General features: G+C 31.6%; 2 protein-coding genes across 2 annotated transcripts in view; both read left to right on the forward strand.

Moving 5' to 3' along the window:
• Positions 1–1,411: 1,411 nt before the first annotated feature.
• On the forward strand, positions 1,412–4,127 carry LOC125065364. The gene is made up of 2 exons (XM_047672924.1): positions 1,412–1,760; positions 3,856–4,127. Exons 1-2 carry the CDS (start codon positions 1,584–1,586, stop codon positions 4,018–4,020), a joined length of 342 nt encoding a protein of 113 aa, XP_047528880.1. The 5' UTR covers positions 1,412–1,583; the 3' UTR covers positions 4,021–4,127.
• Positions 4,128–4,556: 429 nt separating this feature from the next.
• Positions 4,557–19,064, forward strand: part of LOC125065154 — a 96,121-nt gene continuing 81,613 nt past the window's right edge. The window contains exon 1 of the mRNA XM_047672623.1: positions 4,557–4,729. Within this exon, the coding sequence (XP_047528579.1) occupies positions 4,659–4,729 (71 nt within the window). The 5' untranslated portion in view covers positions 4,557–4,658. The remainder of the gene's footprint in view (positions 4,730–19,064) is intronic.

The following is a 19,064-nucleotide window of genomic DNA, read 5'->3' on the forward strand; positions in this document are numbered from 1 at the left end:
ATAATTAATAACTACTAAAAACCAACAGCACCCTTCATATTGCCGTGTCGCCCTAAGTGCTGGCATTTGCAGTCTTTCAATACCTGGAGAGTATCTTAAGGATTTTTCTAATGTCAGTATAAGCTTTCTATGGCGGGGGAAAAGTGCACATAGATTTATCTCCCCAGTCTTCTTCGACCAAGAAGGTGAAGTAAACATATTTATAGTGTTTTTCTTCTTAATGTTTCACAGAAGAACACCACCGATACCCAGGGCCGAAATTTTAGAGGGCCCTGGGCTAACACTACTTAGGGGGCCCACCTAAGACATATCTGAACGTAGACTTGAAACCATACGACCTATTTAATTTAATGAATTTATGGTTTCTTTCGCATTATCGTCTATTTTTGTCTTTGACTTGACTTAGTTGGGGCCCCCTTGAATTCACGGGGCCTTGGGCTGAAGCCCAAAAAGCTGTTTGATAGATCTGGCCCAGCTGATACCCAGCGCTTCTCGCCATCGAACTCAACGGCGTTGATATCACAGTCTTAGTATACATAATAAAACTGAACATTAACACAGTTTTTTTAATATATTTTAAGGCATTAAGCGCCCCTAATTCTGTCAAGTCATAGGAAATTGTTCCAAAACACGGCATTTAAGGAATGACGATGTCCCGTTGTTAATGATATTTACGACTGACTCATCATTTTGGGTTGGGAACTTTACGAGTTTATTCATCTTTAATTTCCTTCTTGCTGATTTAATTAGTAATTACGAGTGATTTTATTAGAAAATACATCAAGATATATTTATTAGAAGTAAAAGTTTACTTTTTAGCCTTTACGTTCAGATAAAGTTGAAATCTATTTTAAAATGAAAGATCTTACATATTATTTGTCAACAATTACAATATACTCGTTATATATTAGCTATTATTAAATTTATATTTGCAAAATTCCTCATCATGACTACAGACACGTTAAGAACTAAAAAGGAAAATTGAAAATGTTTTCAAGTCAGCCTACCAATAAATCGTATATTGTATTAAAAACATCAATTGATAAGCGTAACTTCGTACTACAAATATTTTAAACGATAAAAAGCGCATTGTATTACGACATGTACATTTAATTATATTTTGTTGACTATTAATAATTAGTTGAGAAATACAGTTAAATAAGCTTCCAAATCGCTGAAAGCTTTAAATTCACTTTAATCCCGTAATACAACGACATATATGCGCTTATAATACCAATTTAAGCAAGCAATACGTTTTATATATTTCCACGATTAAAAAATATATCTTTTTTTAATTTTATTTCGATATTTTTAAGCTAGAGTTGACTACATCTGAGCCATTAATAATTCGTATACGGTGTCATTCTCGAATCGATTGAAAATGGGTCAGTTCTACAACAAACCGCCAATATCGATGCACGTATGCTTTGATGCCCATGCTGTCTTAAAATGAATTATAAATCAATGTAAAATCTGGATATTGTTAAATTGTGAACCAGGATTCCAATTGGAGTTTAATTTATCGTTATTAGTGAAAGGATCACGCAATAATTTGTTGTTTATATTAAAAATAAAAGGTTAAAATGAGGCATCAACATGTTAATGTGGATTACTGGTCTATGTTTCAAACGATGTTCACGTATGGTGTATTGACTATACTGTGCTGGGTAATGATACGACTGTTCCATGCAGTTTTCTCACTACCACGAAGGCTTCAAGCGCAACAGAGAACTATTGAGAATACGCTTGCAGAGCTTCAGGTGAGGCGTTTGTTATGACGCAGTAGCTTGACATTCTACGATACTAGTACATATTCGTAACGTAAATAAAGAATGTATTTTTATTTAGTTTAAGTGAATGATTAATATATATTTGATGAAGTTAAATTATTATTTTGCTTTAGTAATTTGTTCTATATATAAATAATGTTTTTTTTTTAATGGACGAGCAAATGGGCCAGCTGATGATATGTGGTCACCATCGCCCATAGACAATGGCATTGTAAGAAATATTAACCATTCTATTCATCGGCAATGTGTCACCAACATTTGGAACTAAGATGTTATGTGCCTTGTGCCTGTAGTTATACAAAAGTAGGACCTGCTGTTTGGTGGTAGAAATATATGTATAATATAAAGCATAGTGATTTAATGTAATAGTGAATAAACTGATTATATAATATATGATTTATAAAGGGTTAAATAACAAATTTATCAAGTAAAAAAATTATGATAAATTAATAATTATGCTGTAACAAAAATGTCATTCAGTCAAAGGATAGTGCTCTCTTTATTTTAAAATAAATAAATATTTAAACTATATTTTAATTGACACTAATAAATTGAACTACAAGTCAAGGTCCAACACTACAATATATTTGATCAAGACCTGTATAGGTTCTTTTATTTAACTTGGCTTAAAGAGGAGTCTTTGAGTATGTTTCATTTTGATTTTGATTTTAAATCTTCATTTCAAAATCAAAATCAAAATGAAACATACTTTATTCAAGAAGGCTTTCATAAGCATTTTGAATCATTATTTTTCAGGCTCATCTATACTAATATTATAAATGAGAAAGTAACTGTCCCTTTGTCTGTGTGTATGTCTGACTATCTGGTGCTCTTTTAAGACCAAACTACTGAACCCAATTTATTGAAATTTGATATGAGGCTAGCTTGAACCCCAAAGAAGCATATAGGCTATTTTTTATGCCTAACACCAGACCACCAACCCCTAAAACGTCAGCCAACATCATCTAGTATTATATGTAAAGACACAATTATAATATCTTTGCTTAAAAAAAAAATACTCATGTTGTTTTTTATATGCATTTTAATTTTAAATCTTAAGCGTAACTCTTTCATCATTAATGACACTGACTCAAAATCAAAACATACTTTATTAAAGTAGGCTTTTACAAGCACTTTTGAATCGTCATTTAACAAACTATATTAAGTGAAGCTACCGCCGGTTCGGAATTTAGATTCTACCGAGAAGAACCGATAAGAAACTCAGTAGTTACTCTTTTTCAACATTTAACTACACTCGTATTTCAGAATAGGATATGGCAATACACATAAGACATTGTTATTTGTCAGTAGAATAGTTGATGATTGGGCTACCGCAGATATAAATAGATAAAAAATAGATTATAAACATTAATTTGGTTTGGCGTTTTGTAACAAGCTCTGTAGCCTCTATAAGTACCTCACATACTCTACTACCCATCATCATACACTCCTACTCGTCGCATATTCTACCGCTAAACAGCAATACCTATTATTCTGTTCCAGTATTTGTGGTGAGCGGTGTATCAGTGGAGTGAATAACATCTTGATTCTTAAAGTTGACGGCGCTTTGACAATGTTGATATGAAGGAAATCCTTATTATTTCTTATTGGGCTTACCATTAGCTATTTGGCCAGTCTATCTATCTTAAACTTAAAATCGTAGCGATATATTCTGAATAATAACAAGATATTATAAAGATTTTAACAAGTAGACAAATTAAAAAAGTCGTCTAATCCTTGAACGTGATTCAACAATAAACATCCAAAAAATAATAATAAAATAAACTTTTTAATTAAAATATTAATTGTTATTCATTATCCAAATAACTGTAGAATATTGATAGACATGACGTAATGAAAATGGCTGGTTAGAAAATAAAATATGCCGATCATGTTGAGAGACGAAGCCCTAGGAGACGCTTTTGTTTAGCGATGAAGGAACAAGAAGTGATGATAATCATTACACCGATTTCTAAGATAATATGTTCGACAATGTATTATTAAATAAAATATAACTAACACAAAGTGATATAAACGTGTTATAATAAAAAATATGTGTTCACAGAAGCGGTTTCCTGATCTTAACATCACGGCAGAAGATTTGGCAAAGGTTGGATGCGAATTGGACGAACTGTATGAAGGGGACCCTGGCAATGTGGACGATGAACCTAACGAAGAATCAGAAGAAAAGGAAAAGGTTAAGCCGGAAGAAAATAAAAAGGATGACTAATACTAGACTTATCAGAATATTTACTTAATTCACAATTTTTCGATTAATTTCTAAACGTAGATACTCTCACTGTTGAATAAAACTATTTTTAGAATTGTAACGCATATTTTTGGAACTAATAGAAAAATAAAAAAAATAAAAAATTTAAAAGTATATAAATTATAAAATGACTTAGTATAAAAAATATTGTACGATTATATGTATAAGTATTCGTAATATAAACTAAAATACTGCTTCAGAATTAAAAATCAAAGCTCACCCTGTTACAACTCGCCAGCTTTATATTTAGTTTAGGCGATTACTCATAGATGGCGTTAAAATAAACTAATATAAAAGCTCGCTGGACTGGGTCGGAGGCGTGGTTAATGCGAGCGAGCTTTCACCCCGTCTTTATTTTATTGATCGCACCACTCACGGTTAAGCGTAAATACTTTTACAAGCCGTTTTCGGCTTTATACTGTTATCTGTGTTATGCTTGCCGCTGTCGACTGTACCTCGATAAATAGATAACATTTATCTAGTTGTGAAAATGAATAAACAATCAGTTGTTGAAACGTATTGTCATATGTCGGACGCGTTAATTATGTTAAGTGATTGTAAATGAATGCTTAGAGTGCGTTAATTCTAATACGATCAAGATGACCAGGTCGAGCTACAGGCCCTTGGTTCCGAGGTCGTCGAATAATTCGTTAGAAAATCGCGAAATAGGGTAAGTACTATTCATTATTAAATAATATATTCTATTATTTCTATAAATAATCCTGAAATTAAAAAAACCGCTCGTTGTTATCACTGTTTTGTATAAATAGTTCTTTTAATGAGTTAAGCTTATTATCAATACCGTTGATTACAGAGTTCATTACTCCTTACTTTACTTGTTTTAAAGAACAAGCTTTGGAGGCAGTTGTATCTTGCCGCCTTATACGGTTTAAAAAATAAAGTCGTCAAAACCTAATTAAAATACCAGTTCCTTTATTAATTCCATTTACAATAAAACTCAATTAAAAATATTTCGTGGCATCCGATCACGAGATAAAATAATCTTAATTTAACTCATATTTAATTGATGAATTGGAAAGATAACAGCTATATTTAAAAAAAAGTTATATAGGTAACCTACCGTTGAATATTATTAAACCTATTTATTTATGCTGCGTAATTCAAGTGCCAGAATTTCAAGGACATTCGTATTTGGGCTAGATAAAATGTCCAAGCGATTAAGCGTCGAGCTAATATTAATAATTTGCTAATATCATATATAAAAAAATGTTATGTAGGTTATAACGCAATAATTCAATAACTGATTCATAAAACAAAAGGTTTCGTCATTACAAATATAATGCGAAATAGTTCGCAGAGATAAGATACAAGAATAAGTTCTAGAACTTTGATGCATTCTATTTTTGAAATTGGAAAACATTCGATTTAATTTAAATAGTTTATTTTTCATAAATAAATGCAATGTTTTTTTTAAAGATGAATAAGTGTAAACCGTCATTATTTATATGCCTTTATTGGCATTGCATTTATTTAGTAAGTAGTTAGATGTACGAGTGGATTACAGCCAATCGCCTGCCTGGCGCCAATAATACTTTTGTCGGTTACCCGCCATTATAAGGGTTGTAGAAGTAGCGTTTTAATATTTAGAGGTGTTCTTAGAAAACGATTTGTATTAGGTACCTACTACCTTCACTTTGGTGGTAAGTTTTTATGTACCGGACTATTAATAAATTTATATTATTATGAATAATTGCCCATTATATCATAAATGGATAAAAGACTATGCAAGGTAAACGCAAAGGGATAAAAAAGGGCTATACGTTTTTTCCGTCAGTCGGTGAAATATTCATTTGTATCCTTGTATCGTTTAAACGTAAAGCCATTGGTCCTGCGGCTGACTTTTGTCCTGAATGTATGGTATGCGCACATTTAAGTACTAAATAATATATAAAGTGTTATTATATATAATATATCCTGAACAGTTTTGTTTCTTGAGAACCCCGCCAAAGCAAAATCGGAGAGAGAAAACATTTATTTTTTGATAAAATGATTGTCATTTCAATTGCATTATTAAACAATAATCTATTTTTCTTATCTATATAATTATAAGTCCATATAATTCTTAAATTAATAATAGTTATTGCATATTTTCAAATGTAAACACCGAAGATAAGAAATCTTAATAAGGGTAAGACAAAAGAGGAACGAGTTCGCGTGACGCACTTCAAGATAGCCCGTAAGAGACGTGCGTTTCATTACAAACAATTTTTCTAGAATTATTCAATTACTTTAACATCAATATATAATAAAGATACAATATCATGTATAAGCGAATAATAATTATTTATTCGAGAGAAAATCGGAAAACCACTTCCATTATTCTTGAAACTTATACCAAACGTTAGGTCGATGAGCAAATGGATCAGATCAGTAAGTGGTCACCACCGCCCATAGACAATGGCGCTGTAAGAAATATTGACCATTCCTTATATCACCAATTCGCCACACCAACCATGAAAACTGAGATGTTATGTTCCTTGTGCCTGTAGTTATACTGGCTCACTCACCCTTCAAAGTGGAACACAACTATGCTGTGTACTGTTGTTTGGCGGTAGAATATCTGATGAGTGGGTACCTACCCAGAAGGGCTTGCACAAAGCCCTACCACCAAGCAAGATTTTTAATACTTCTACTACTATACTAATTCTATAACTTGTTAGTGTACCAAAACGAACTTATCAGTTCGCTGTATCCACCGTGGAAATATAATCCCCAATCGGATTGATCGGAGATGCTTTGCATTACAAAATAATTAAAACACAAGAGCCAACTTTATTATCTTTGTGTGCGTGACAGCTACGCTTGACAATCGCTAAACGTCATTCTGCTCTACTAGTGTACTCACACACGTAGACGTGCGTTACACGATATTTTCTGTCTGTCTAGAAATAACTTTGAATGTCTATAAACAATTCAAGTTTACAATATATAAATACTCAGCTTAAAACTTTGTATGCTGTGTCTGTTCGAAAGATTAGTAAGCTAGTGTAATAGCATGCACAAGGGACATTTCTTAGTTTCCGAGGTTCGCTCCGTATTGACGGTGTAATTAAGCGAATATATCTGAAGTGAGGTATTTGAGCCAATGCCATTGTCTATGGGACGCGGCGTTCAGTTGTCTCCAGTGACCTATATTCCTTTAAGACACTGATATCGTAAATCGTAATTATATAGTTCAGATTTGTACTGTATTTTAAACACTGTAAGATCGATAGAAGAATTACCGGTTCGGTTAGTTATGATTTGAAAGTCGTTAATCCAGGCTAGAATCTAGAACTTCAATTAGTGGGAGTAGAGGTCAGAGACCTAAGTCTATAGAGACTCAGAGTCTTGCATATGATAATGTAGTTACATAATTTAAGCTTTAAAGTGAAAGTTGTTAGAACAATTTATAAATATATACTAATAGGGGTCGGAAGAGATTCGTATGATGATATTAAGCTTATTATTTATGACATAATATACATGCACGTGCACAGTTTTATTTTTTATCTAATGATTATGTTGATATTATATTATGTGATTTAAGTATAGGTAATATTATTTTTATATGTATGTATATATAATGAATGTATTTTGTACGGATGTATTTGAACAAACTAATCTCTTGCAAGCCTACAAACGTTAACTAAAGTTTACCGGCTTCTTAGTATTAAGCCCGCCTTTTAGAATATTTATTTTGTGTTATGTACTATGTCAATTGAATTATTTCAATCTGTGTATAAACTGGCTCAAACTATATTACTGAAACGAGTAATTATTAAAGTTTGAGGGTAGGTTCCTTTAATATAGTACACATGCGTTAAGAAATACGCGTTTTTCCTTTTCAATCAGCAATGGACCGACAATAGCCGAAGGACTGACCGACACCTAACACATCGCTAAGCAATCAAATGTTGATAAGCATGAATTTGATGTAATCCGAACCTTTATAGCGAACAAAATTTCTAATCTTATTAATGTAATTATAACTGATAAGATAATATCATTTTTTTTGTGTTTTCAATGACTTTAACAAGGACTGTATCGAAAATATTACATGCAACCCGGATATCAAGCAAGTGAACCAGTTTAAAATGCCTTATAATTGAGGAGCAGTAAGAATATCATTAGAGCCGGAAAAACACCCGATGGTTTTAAAAAAATATTAAGGGCAAGATGTATCTAAGAATTTAATCGACAAATGCACAAATGTTTTCTCTTTTTTCCTGTAAAAAAGGATCAATATGAAAAATATAGGTCAATGAAAAGGAATATGGTGTCTCTTGCATTTGGAAAACCGCCAGAAAATAGCAAAATAAAACACTCGATATGCAGTCCGATCTGAGGTCACGGTAAATAATTAGACTTGACCTTAACACAATTGCTAGTTGATATGTAAAAAAAAAGTATTTACATAATATGTAAATTGTATTTTAAAATAATGTTATGTTTAGTTTTATGGAGATTTGTGGTAACCTATCTTTTAATTAAATAAATTATTAGATATGATTAAATTATTTTAAAATAATGTATTACAAGTACTATTGATTATATTTATGATTTGATTTAGTTATTACAGTCAACCAAACTGCACTCGACTGACAAAAAAAAATTTAAAAAACCGACTTAAATATCAAATTGCAATTAGAGAGCCGTTTATTTGCTGGCATTTATTTTTTATGAAACAAATTCTTGTTTCATAAAAAATATAAACATATACATACATATATTTTGAAATTGGTTAAAAATAGACTTTTATCAAAAAAAAAAAAATATTTACACTTACATTATTATGGCAAACATTCAGTTCGCCGGGAAACTTCTGAACTACTTTTATCATTTTCACTTCATCTCACCGACGTCGAGATAAACGTGAATGTTGATCAAACATGTCAGAAGGAATCGATGTAAAATGTAAACAAAGGTGCCGTCTATGTAATATCATGAATAGGAACCTACATTTTGATTTTGCGGATATTCGTTGGTATATTATCTATGGAATCCCATAGATAATACAAAGAAATGTCCATAGCCTCGTTCTATTTTCAGACTATTTACTTTTTGATAACACAGACACGAGAATACTTGTTTTTTTTTTCATCTAGATAATAATACCCTTTTTTTCCCACAGACTAAAATTGACACTTAGAATTTAGTAGTTACATACAGATTATTCTCTGGTTATATCAACCTTAACTATCAATTAAATTAATATTTAATCAGCAGAGAAATGACTTCATCGATGTTCCTAGCAAGTCTACAGTACAACGGATGGTATCTTAGTATCATGATTTTCAAATACTCAAGTTCAGATAACACGATAAACTGAAATCAAATTGAAATTAATCGACATCTATTCGAACACATATCTTATCAGCTACATTAATTATATAAAAGCAATTAGTACGATTAAAAATATATATACAATGGGCCTTACGATTTAAACATAGGTATCTGTTAATAACTAATTTTTCACATTTTTTTTTCTGAGTTTAATCTTTCGATCAACAGATGGCACTGTAAGTATTTTCAAATCGATTTTTCGTTTCGATATTTAAAAAGTATCATGTATTTTATTATATAAAAACATGGTCCTTCGTAGTAATAATTTCAACGCTATCTCTCCAATAATCAAATTATTCATCAGCATTAAAATAAAATAGTTAATTTAAAAATAACAGGTTTTGGTTCATCAGAAAGTCCCAAGGTATTGAGTTCGTTATTTACCATAACAACTACTTTAGTTTTAGGTTACTCGTGGTTATCATTCAAACTTTTACTTGGCATGGCTGTGCGCAAGCCCGACTGGGTGGGTACAGCCCACTCATCAGATATTCTACCGCCAAACATCAATACATAGAATTGTTGTGTTCCGGTTTAAACACATGAACTGGTTCATTAGTCAATGTAACGACAAGCACAAGGGACATAACATGTAACTAAATTAATCCTCATAAAGAAAATAACTCTTTTTCCATAAACTATTAGATATTATTAAAAAAGATGCTTAAAAAATTAACGTGTACTAAATGTAAAAAGTCTAAGATTAATTTTGGTGCAATTTGGAATAGATAACAATATTGATTAGATGGAACTGTATTTTCATGAATGTTATTAGTAAAATTTCAAATCAATGGGTTAAGCAGAACTGGTTTTTAAGTTAGCCTCGAGCTTATGATGATGATGTCCTGATCGATTTCGGCTTCGGCGTAAAGTCTTCAGGAAGGTAAAGCAAGTACGCCGGATATAAAGTGCACAATTGTGTGCACAAACACAGGTTTACTATCTATTTCTTCATTCTTATAATCCGATGGGACCGCAAACCATAAATATATAAGTAATACGGAACGAGTTCAGATTACGTTTTCCGAGGTAAGGGAAAAAGTTTTAATTCCCAGTTCTAATTTCCAGACTCCGGGTTGCTACTGAGAGTTTTCCGACAAAAACCCAATAACTTTCATCAGTTAAACCTTTGTTTTTAACCCCGGACTCTGTGGCCTTATAACTAACTACTAGATCAACGAGGCAGTCAAGATTATATCTACACATTCTAACAGGTGAAGTTGACGGTAAATCTTAAGGTATTCAATTAATGTTTTTTCTAAATTATAAGTGATACAGTGAGCCAAAATAATTACAGGCAAAAAACACGTACCCTACATCCAACTCTGACGCACTTATCAATATAAAATTATCAATATAAATTAATTTGGTGGATGAATATCTAATACGTGTATTCACCAACCCTCATCGAAGCAGGAGACAAAGGAGACCTTAGCCCAGTCGTGAGATATTTAGAGCATGTTTGTTTCTTTTTTACAGAAACTTAATTATTTAAATATCTTTGCTATGCAAAAAACTGCTGAGACAAATAATAATGAATGACAAATGAAAATTCGAATAACTCGATATATAAATCGAAAAATATTACTATCAGATTTTTTATTACGACTACTGACAAGGGCTAGACATTGTATTTTATATTAATATTCTTGTAAATAAACGTTAGTTAGCGGTTGCATACAAAATGCTTTGTCTTCTTCCTGCAAATGTAAAATTACTAAGGAAAAAAAGAGAAGATCCGTCGTCGTTTTCACCCGCAGTACAACATATACTCGTATATATTAAACACTGTTTGTTTATTATATAAACTGATAATACTGAGTAGAATAAAACCTCTATTTACTTTGTAATTAAAACGTTTGCTACTCCCATATGTCGTAATAGCGCCAATTGTTATCAGATAGAATAAAGTCGACCTCTTAGTTCAGTAGCACTTTGTGATAACGTCTACAACGTCAATTATTATTATATAATCTGTAAATATCGACTAATATGTAACGCTGATAATATAAAGTTTTTGTGTAGCCTCATTTGGGTAGGTTTCCAGATCCAAATACATAATAGTTTATTCAAGTAAACTTTACAATACAGAAATTTCAATTTATTGAATCGGATGGAAAGCATCTTTCAGCAAGAACAGCAAGCAAGCAAGGCAAGAAGTAGGCTTTTACAAGCCTTACTTTTGAATTGTCATTTAACAAACTATATTAAGTGAAGCTACAACCGGTTAGGAATGTAGACTCTACAGAGAAGAACCGGCAAGAAAATCACTAGTTAGTCTTTTTCAACATCCAAAAATGTTATGTTAGTTAAATACAATTATATATGTATGTATGTAAGTACTACTATGGACTCTTCATCTTATCGTCATTATAACTCCCGTTGACCGAAGAAATTCTATCTAACTGTTCATCTGAATGAAATTATTCTGAGTGAAATTGAATTTGTAACTATAAAGTTCATATTGTTGAAATTTTCTCTTTTGTACACTAATTATATAAACCACTAAAGTCAATCTAGTTCAAACAGAAGCGTAAAAATATCTGATTTCACCGCAAAATCTAAACAATTTTGCATATAAATTCATCGACTATATACATCTGTAAATAAAATATTTATTGAAAATGTGCAGAACGTGGAAGAAAGTCTGTATGAATGTTATACAAATTGAAATGACATGACGTTAAAGATCGTGCAAAGTGGAGTAGGTTTAGACGGAAGGCAGACCTTGGCAATATGGCCGGCATTAATAGGCAAGATTGTATTTAGGAAATGAAAAATGAATTCCTATTTCTCCTGGTGACGGCATCACGCGTGAACTGCTGGACCAATTTTGCTAATGATTTTTCTGTTGTCGTTGAAAGGTTTTTATGAAAGAAAAAATTTAGAAACCTGCACAGAATGTTAGAAAACTTAACGACCATCATAACTTTTCTCATAAAGTAGTAAAATAATAAAGTAGTAAAAAATATATACATTTTTTTAATTATACCAATTCGAATTCAATATTCATAGTTAAGACAAAATTTACCGGTTCGAAAATCGCTCTATAGAATGACTTTGACCTAGACTTTATGAGTTATATCAAAGATGGATACATCGTCAATTTCATAACTCCAATTGATGCAATTTTACACAATATCAAATTGTATCACTTATAAAAATACTTTAAATATAAAAGTGTGATTGATTTTATGCTTCATCGGCCTAACCGATTATGAAGTTAAATGAAAATTGTATAATCTCAACAATGACAGTAATGATTCTATTAATTTAGAAGATTTCAACAAATCTATGACTTGAGCTGAAACAGAAAGAGCAAAGGTATAATTGTATATAATAGCATAAGCCGTGCGCTCGGTAGGATCTGAGTTATTGAAAAACCTGCTTCGGCGTTGCCCTCTGAACCCTTTTGTTACGGCACAGAGTTATTTCCGCGTACGAAAAACAAGCTAAACAATGCCGTGGATCGGAAAGTTAACGTCTCAAACTACAAATATTTATTTCCTACTAGTTTCCATCAGCGCAATTGCCCAACTGTGAAGTGACATATCTTAGGTACCGTATATCCTCTTTCCAGACTGAGAAGTTACGGGTAAAATAGTTAAATGGTGACAGCGTAACCAACACATAAACATATTTTCGCATTTATAATATTAGTAAGGAAATACTCCTTATAAATAGAGGATGAATTTTAAAATACACTTACAAAGTTACTTAGAATTTTATTTATAAAATCAATGACTTAATTCCAACATCTTAAATGAAAATCTTCCAGAAAAACTTTCAATAAAACACAAATTTTCGAAAATTCTTTCCTAGTTATTTTCCTGCATAATGTACGATTCCCTGTACACAATTATCATTAGGTCGTATATTATATGACAATCAGTTATTAATTAGAATTTTATGAAATCTAAAATTATGTCGGTAGTTATATCAATTCTTTATTTCATAATTGAAAATGCGTCACCTTATGATATTTTTTAATATTTTGATTACTTTAATTCATTTCTTATACATTAAAGTTTTGAAATGTATAATAACTCCGTTGGTATAGTAATTAAAATGATATTACTATCCATTGAATGTTATTCATCAGTGACGTTTCTGAAAACAAATTACTTTGAAGAAGTGATTACAATTTACGACGTAATATCACCAAACGTGGAAATTCTCACGTGTATTTCTTTCCAAATTAATAACAACCTTATCTGCGTTATTGTTTGTGTACGTATAGTAAGACTTTATTTGATGTTATCGTAGAAAAACATTCAGATCATGAGATAAATTAAATGTAAACTATTAAGAGTTCGAAGTGCAGATTCGATTGACTGGAGAACGGCCAAAAATATCAGTAGATAATCTTTTTCATTAATCAAATTACACAATTAAATATATATATACATATTTAACCCAAGGCATACTAGTACAAATATTTAGATCAAAGCGTTTTAATAATTAAAATCAAATTTGATGGTACTTGTTATGATACGAGTGAGAGAGAGACAACAATATATTGAACGATGCGTAATTTTTCATCTTTCAACGTTTATTTTATGATAATGACGACTGCAACTTAGTTGTAGTAAATAATTATGCTTTGTATAAATCATTCGGTCAATGACCCTTTCACGCAATGCGATATATCAAAGAACGTTTTTAACATTTTAATATATTTAATTCCTGCGATAAAATTCGAGTTAAATCTTTCTTATATTCAATTTTTTTTTCATACCAGTTTAGTTAACAAACATTATGAACCATAGGTTTTTCTTGAGATTTTTGTACAAATAGAAGGGTAGGTCTTACGACGTCCTTAATTTATAAGTTCGTTAAACATAATGACTTTTGGAGATTTATAACTATTGGATTGGTATTCCAAGCCTTAGAACTCTTAATACTGCACTTTTCACAACTTACATTTCAGTGCCGTATAAACAATAACTTACTTTTTTCCCTTATTAATATTCCTGAACTAATTGTGTTGTATAAAAACGACATCTATTGGTCGAACGCAAAACAAAGTTACTATTATAAAAGGTTGCAAAGCAAACATTATATAATTTTATACAAGCAACTTGATAGTACGATGCAACAAACTTCTAGCGACCTCTATCGTCAAGTGGACTTACTACATACATAGAGCACGTGCGACACTCCATGCTTTGTGATTTGAAATATCTTTACTTTTGTGAAAAATATCTCAAGCAAGTTCTGCGCCATCTATTATACTTTGATGGTACTATAAAGAATTTTAGAACATTTATAAAAATGCAAATTTATAAATAAAGGCGAATTAGTAAGATTTGCCTATCAAAATCTCACTGCTTTTTTTTTAAATTAATTTACAACATCCACGAGCTCACAGTTGCCCGTGCTTTTTTTACATTTTATTTTTATAAATTTTGGAGTTATTTTATATTTTTACTGAACATCAGCAGATCTTCGCTGGACTTCGAGCTTGTCGTCTTCTTGGAAGACGTAGCAAAAACATCTCACTGCTGTGATAGCCTACTTTTCTTTTTGAGAGATTTTCAAGCACAATGCCTCATGCGGGTTGGTGGATACACGGACGTGGGATATCATTCAATATTCGCAATTTCAGGAGGATTTCTCTTGAGATCAATTATAAATATTAATGAAAATTTTAATGTCCGGATTTGAACCGGGTTATGTTTTATGTGTTGTAATGCTTGTTCTATTTCTCCTTTTATAATTATAAAACACTGGGTTTGAATCGCTTCAGTCTAATAGTACAATGGATCTCTAATTAAATTTACGAGTGTCTCATTACAGATTCAATATTTTATTGTATTGAATGTCGGTTTATTTTTATTATGCCTTTATCCTTTACCGTTATTTTCAAAATGATTTTTACATTTATAGTCCTGGGAGGTTTTATAAAGCAATTTATACTTAAGTACCTATTATTGAATATGTTGTTATTTTTACAAAAATAATAATTGGTACATTTTTTCCTTTTGCTACATAAAGGATTTTACTTGGTAGGGCTTTGTGGAAGACCATTTGAGTACCACCCGCACATAATATTGTATACCGCTAAATAGCATTGATTGAGCTAATGTAACTACAGGCACAATTGTTAAATAAGAAAGATTTCTTAGTTAAGGATCTCGTTTCAGTCGCCAAAGTTGGTGAGTCATTGGTAATGTGAGAAACTATTAATATTTCTTAGAGTACTCTTATCTATTGGCAGTTGTGAACACTAATAATCAGGTATCACATCACATTCACCAGTCCGCCTACCTATATACATACATAAAAAAAAACAAAAACGAAAAAAATTAACTCTCATTTCGCTTTGATCGTATGCGTTTTGACGTCGAATAATAATGAATATTTATAATACAATGATAAAATCAAAAATAGCTTCTATGAAATTTTGAAATAAAGCAGAAGGACGGAAATTGTGTAAAATGCTTTCCATATAATAAATACATATTACTTTGTTTAAACTTTTAGTACTTGTGCTATAATAAATGTAAGTATTAAATGTATTTACAATAGACTGACAGTCGCATTCAGAAACCAATTTATAGAGTTGTTGCTCTTTAGTACCTATAGAATTATTTAATATCCCCCTCTTGAGTTAATGATTTATTGACGTCGGTTAATGACAGTTACTGTAAAACCGTTTAACTTTTTAATCATTGATTTGACATTTACTTGTCATAAAACTTCGATGCAGGCAGGTACATTGGTAATTGCTATGTTTTATTCAAATGAAGTTGTCGTTCATGTTTAAAAGTAACACTCTTTTACAAGTAAAAGAACTGATTTTAATACAAGTTACTATAAAAATCTTCGTATTTAATTATTACGTATATTTTTTATCTGTCTTTCTGAATGCGACAGACTGTAAAAATTAAATAACATAGATTAGACTTCGCAGCCAAACGAAGCCGTAATATGTAAAGAAAAGCATAAATCTAAGAAGTTGGATATTCCAACAAAAAAAAAGATTTGACATAAAACAGATTGCCAATAACTGATACAGATAAAAAATCAAAATAAATCCAAAAAATATATCCTCACTTGTATCGAATACGTTGCTTCCGTAAAATTAAAAAATAAGCAAAATTAATTCACAAGCATCGCAATATATAAAAGGCTTTAAAACCAAGGAATATACTCCAGCTGTGTTAATAAATGTCGGTTAAAATTCGTTTTAAAATAAATCGCGTTTGTAAATTGAGTTAAATTTATTACAAAAACACAAACGATTGTAATTAATTTCTTTACATTTCCCGCGTTCATTTTATTACTTCGATTACTGGTGAATACTCGAAAATGTAATTATAGATTTCATGATGTTACGTCTGTTATATAGTAGGAATAGTTTCTTAGAATCATCTAGCATTTTAATGGTTGGAAGAGAATAATGAGTCGCATTCATCGAACGTTGAATGCAAGTTTGCGTGCAGGGTTTATATATTTTCATATTAACATACAGCCAGGATTTTTTCCTTGTCTAATTAATTTTGAATTGCAAAATCTTGTAAATTAAAAATAATTTCTAAATATGAGAGGAGAACTACGAATGATTTCCCCTTTCAGAGTCCAGGACGACAATCGCTAATGTTAGTTTTTTTTTATGGCATTGGTTGACGGACGAGCGTATGGGCCACCTGATAGTAAGTGGTCACCACCGCCCATAGACAAAGGCGCTGTAAGTAGTATTAACCATTCCTTACATCACTTATGCGCCATCAACCTTGGGAACTAAATTGTAATGTCCCTTGTGCCTGTGATTACACTGGTTCACTCACCTATCAAACCGGAACACAACAATACAGAGTACTGTTATTTGGCGGTAGAATATCTGTTGAGTGGGTGGTACCTACCCAGACGGGCTTGCACGAAGCGCTATCACCAAGTAAGCAATTTAATATTACTTATCGTTTATCGCACTTGAAAACTGTGTTACGCGAGTTTCTCGCTCGCCGGTGCTCAGGATGGCTAGTACGCCCTAGTACAGCGGAAAACCTACGAAATAAGCAGCGGTACTCGTCTCGTTATTTCGAGGGGGCGCCATGGGATTCATGACGCTAAGACTTGTCTTGTTAAACTATTAATTACAATGTATACTCATTATAATTACTACAGAATCCTACGGCATTAAGCCTTCTATAACATAGCCTTTTGATATACTTTCAAATATTATAGATACTACCGAATTAATATGAGCCAATATTGCCCAGTGGGTAGAACGTGTGCATTTTAACCGATTGCGAGTTCTAACCTAATCGAAGATAACTGAATTTTCATGTGCTTAATTCATCTCGTACTCGCTGGTAAAGGAAAACGTCGTGAGAAACCTGCAAGTGTCTAATTTTCGATTATTTTTCGAAATTAAACGAAATTCGGCTACTCGTTTATCCACCAACCCGAGTTGGAAAGTAGGCAACTCCAAAGTAGGCCTTAGTGCAGTGGGACATATACTCGTACAGGCTGATACTTTACCTAATCAATAGGAATATCGCGAAAAAAGGAATTGCTTGTATCATTAAAAACGCATGTTTATTCCCGTACGAGGACTATCGTTTTCACACTGGTAGGTACTATGTTATGGATGATACCACTATGCCACACGAGTGTTTGTAGTGTTCGTGTTTGCGTTGAACGTGTTCCTAAACCGATGTCGGGCTCTAGTGTGACTGGAGCATGGTGATGAGTTTGAAGTGTTTTGTTTTTATTTTAGGCTAGACTTATTTTGACTTCTTTAGCAGTTTAATATCGTGTGATATTTTAACACACATGATTAGTTGTTGTATTTTATAAAATATATTTATATGACCATTTAGATTTAAAAAATAAAAGTATTGATTAAATCAGTAACATTAAGAATGTTATTAGTATTGATGTGGAACAAGTTGGTTTTTAATGAGTTTTTATACCGTTAAATAGTCGATAAGCGGAAACCAGACGGATCACGTTTAAACTACACATGTAAACATTTAAACGCTTCAAAGGTAACTATTGTATTTAAAAAAAAATAAGCCACTACAGTGATACGTAAGCACCAGTACCGTCAGCAAACCGATTGACGTAATGAATTCGTTCTAAGAGAATTACATGTGAATTGTAAACATCCGCGGCAAAAAAGTATTCTAGCCGAAAACAAACTTTGAAAAACGTGCTCACAGATACCTATATTTTTTCAATCTTGTTTTACATATATATACACAAAATAATTTAAAAACATTTTTTAATTGTTACGAGCCTTTTCAAATAATATTGAGTTGAAATGGCATAAAGTTGGAAGCCAGGTTTATATCCTAGGCAAGCACTATTGCGCTACAATCAGGGGGTTATAACCAGTTTTTCTATCGAATTTTCACTGTATTGCCATCTATTCGAAACGTTATCGCCGTTTAGTCATTTCCTATTCTATAAACACAGCCTGTTGCTATTTGGTCGATGTTAGATATGATTAAAATCGGTAACGTATAGCAACAATTATGAATTAATTGAATTGTAGACGTATTCTGTAAGAAGAAACTCGAAACTCACCGCAGAATACGATCGTGAAATCTCAGAATATGATATGCGACATTGACTTTAATAATTATAAAATTTATAGGATAGAAGTATCAAAGTGGCGTATCATCGTAAGTCGTTTGTCAAAGTTTAAC

The sequence above is a fragment of the Vanessa atalanta genome, chromosome 7 (assembly GCF_905147765.1).
Source record: "Vanessa atalanta chromosome 7, ilVanAtal1.2, whole genome shotgun sequence".
Classification (NCBI taxonomy): Eukaryota; Metazoa; Arthropoda; class Insecta; order Lepidoptera; family Nymphalidae; genus Vanessa; species Vanessa atalanta.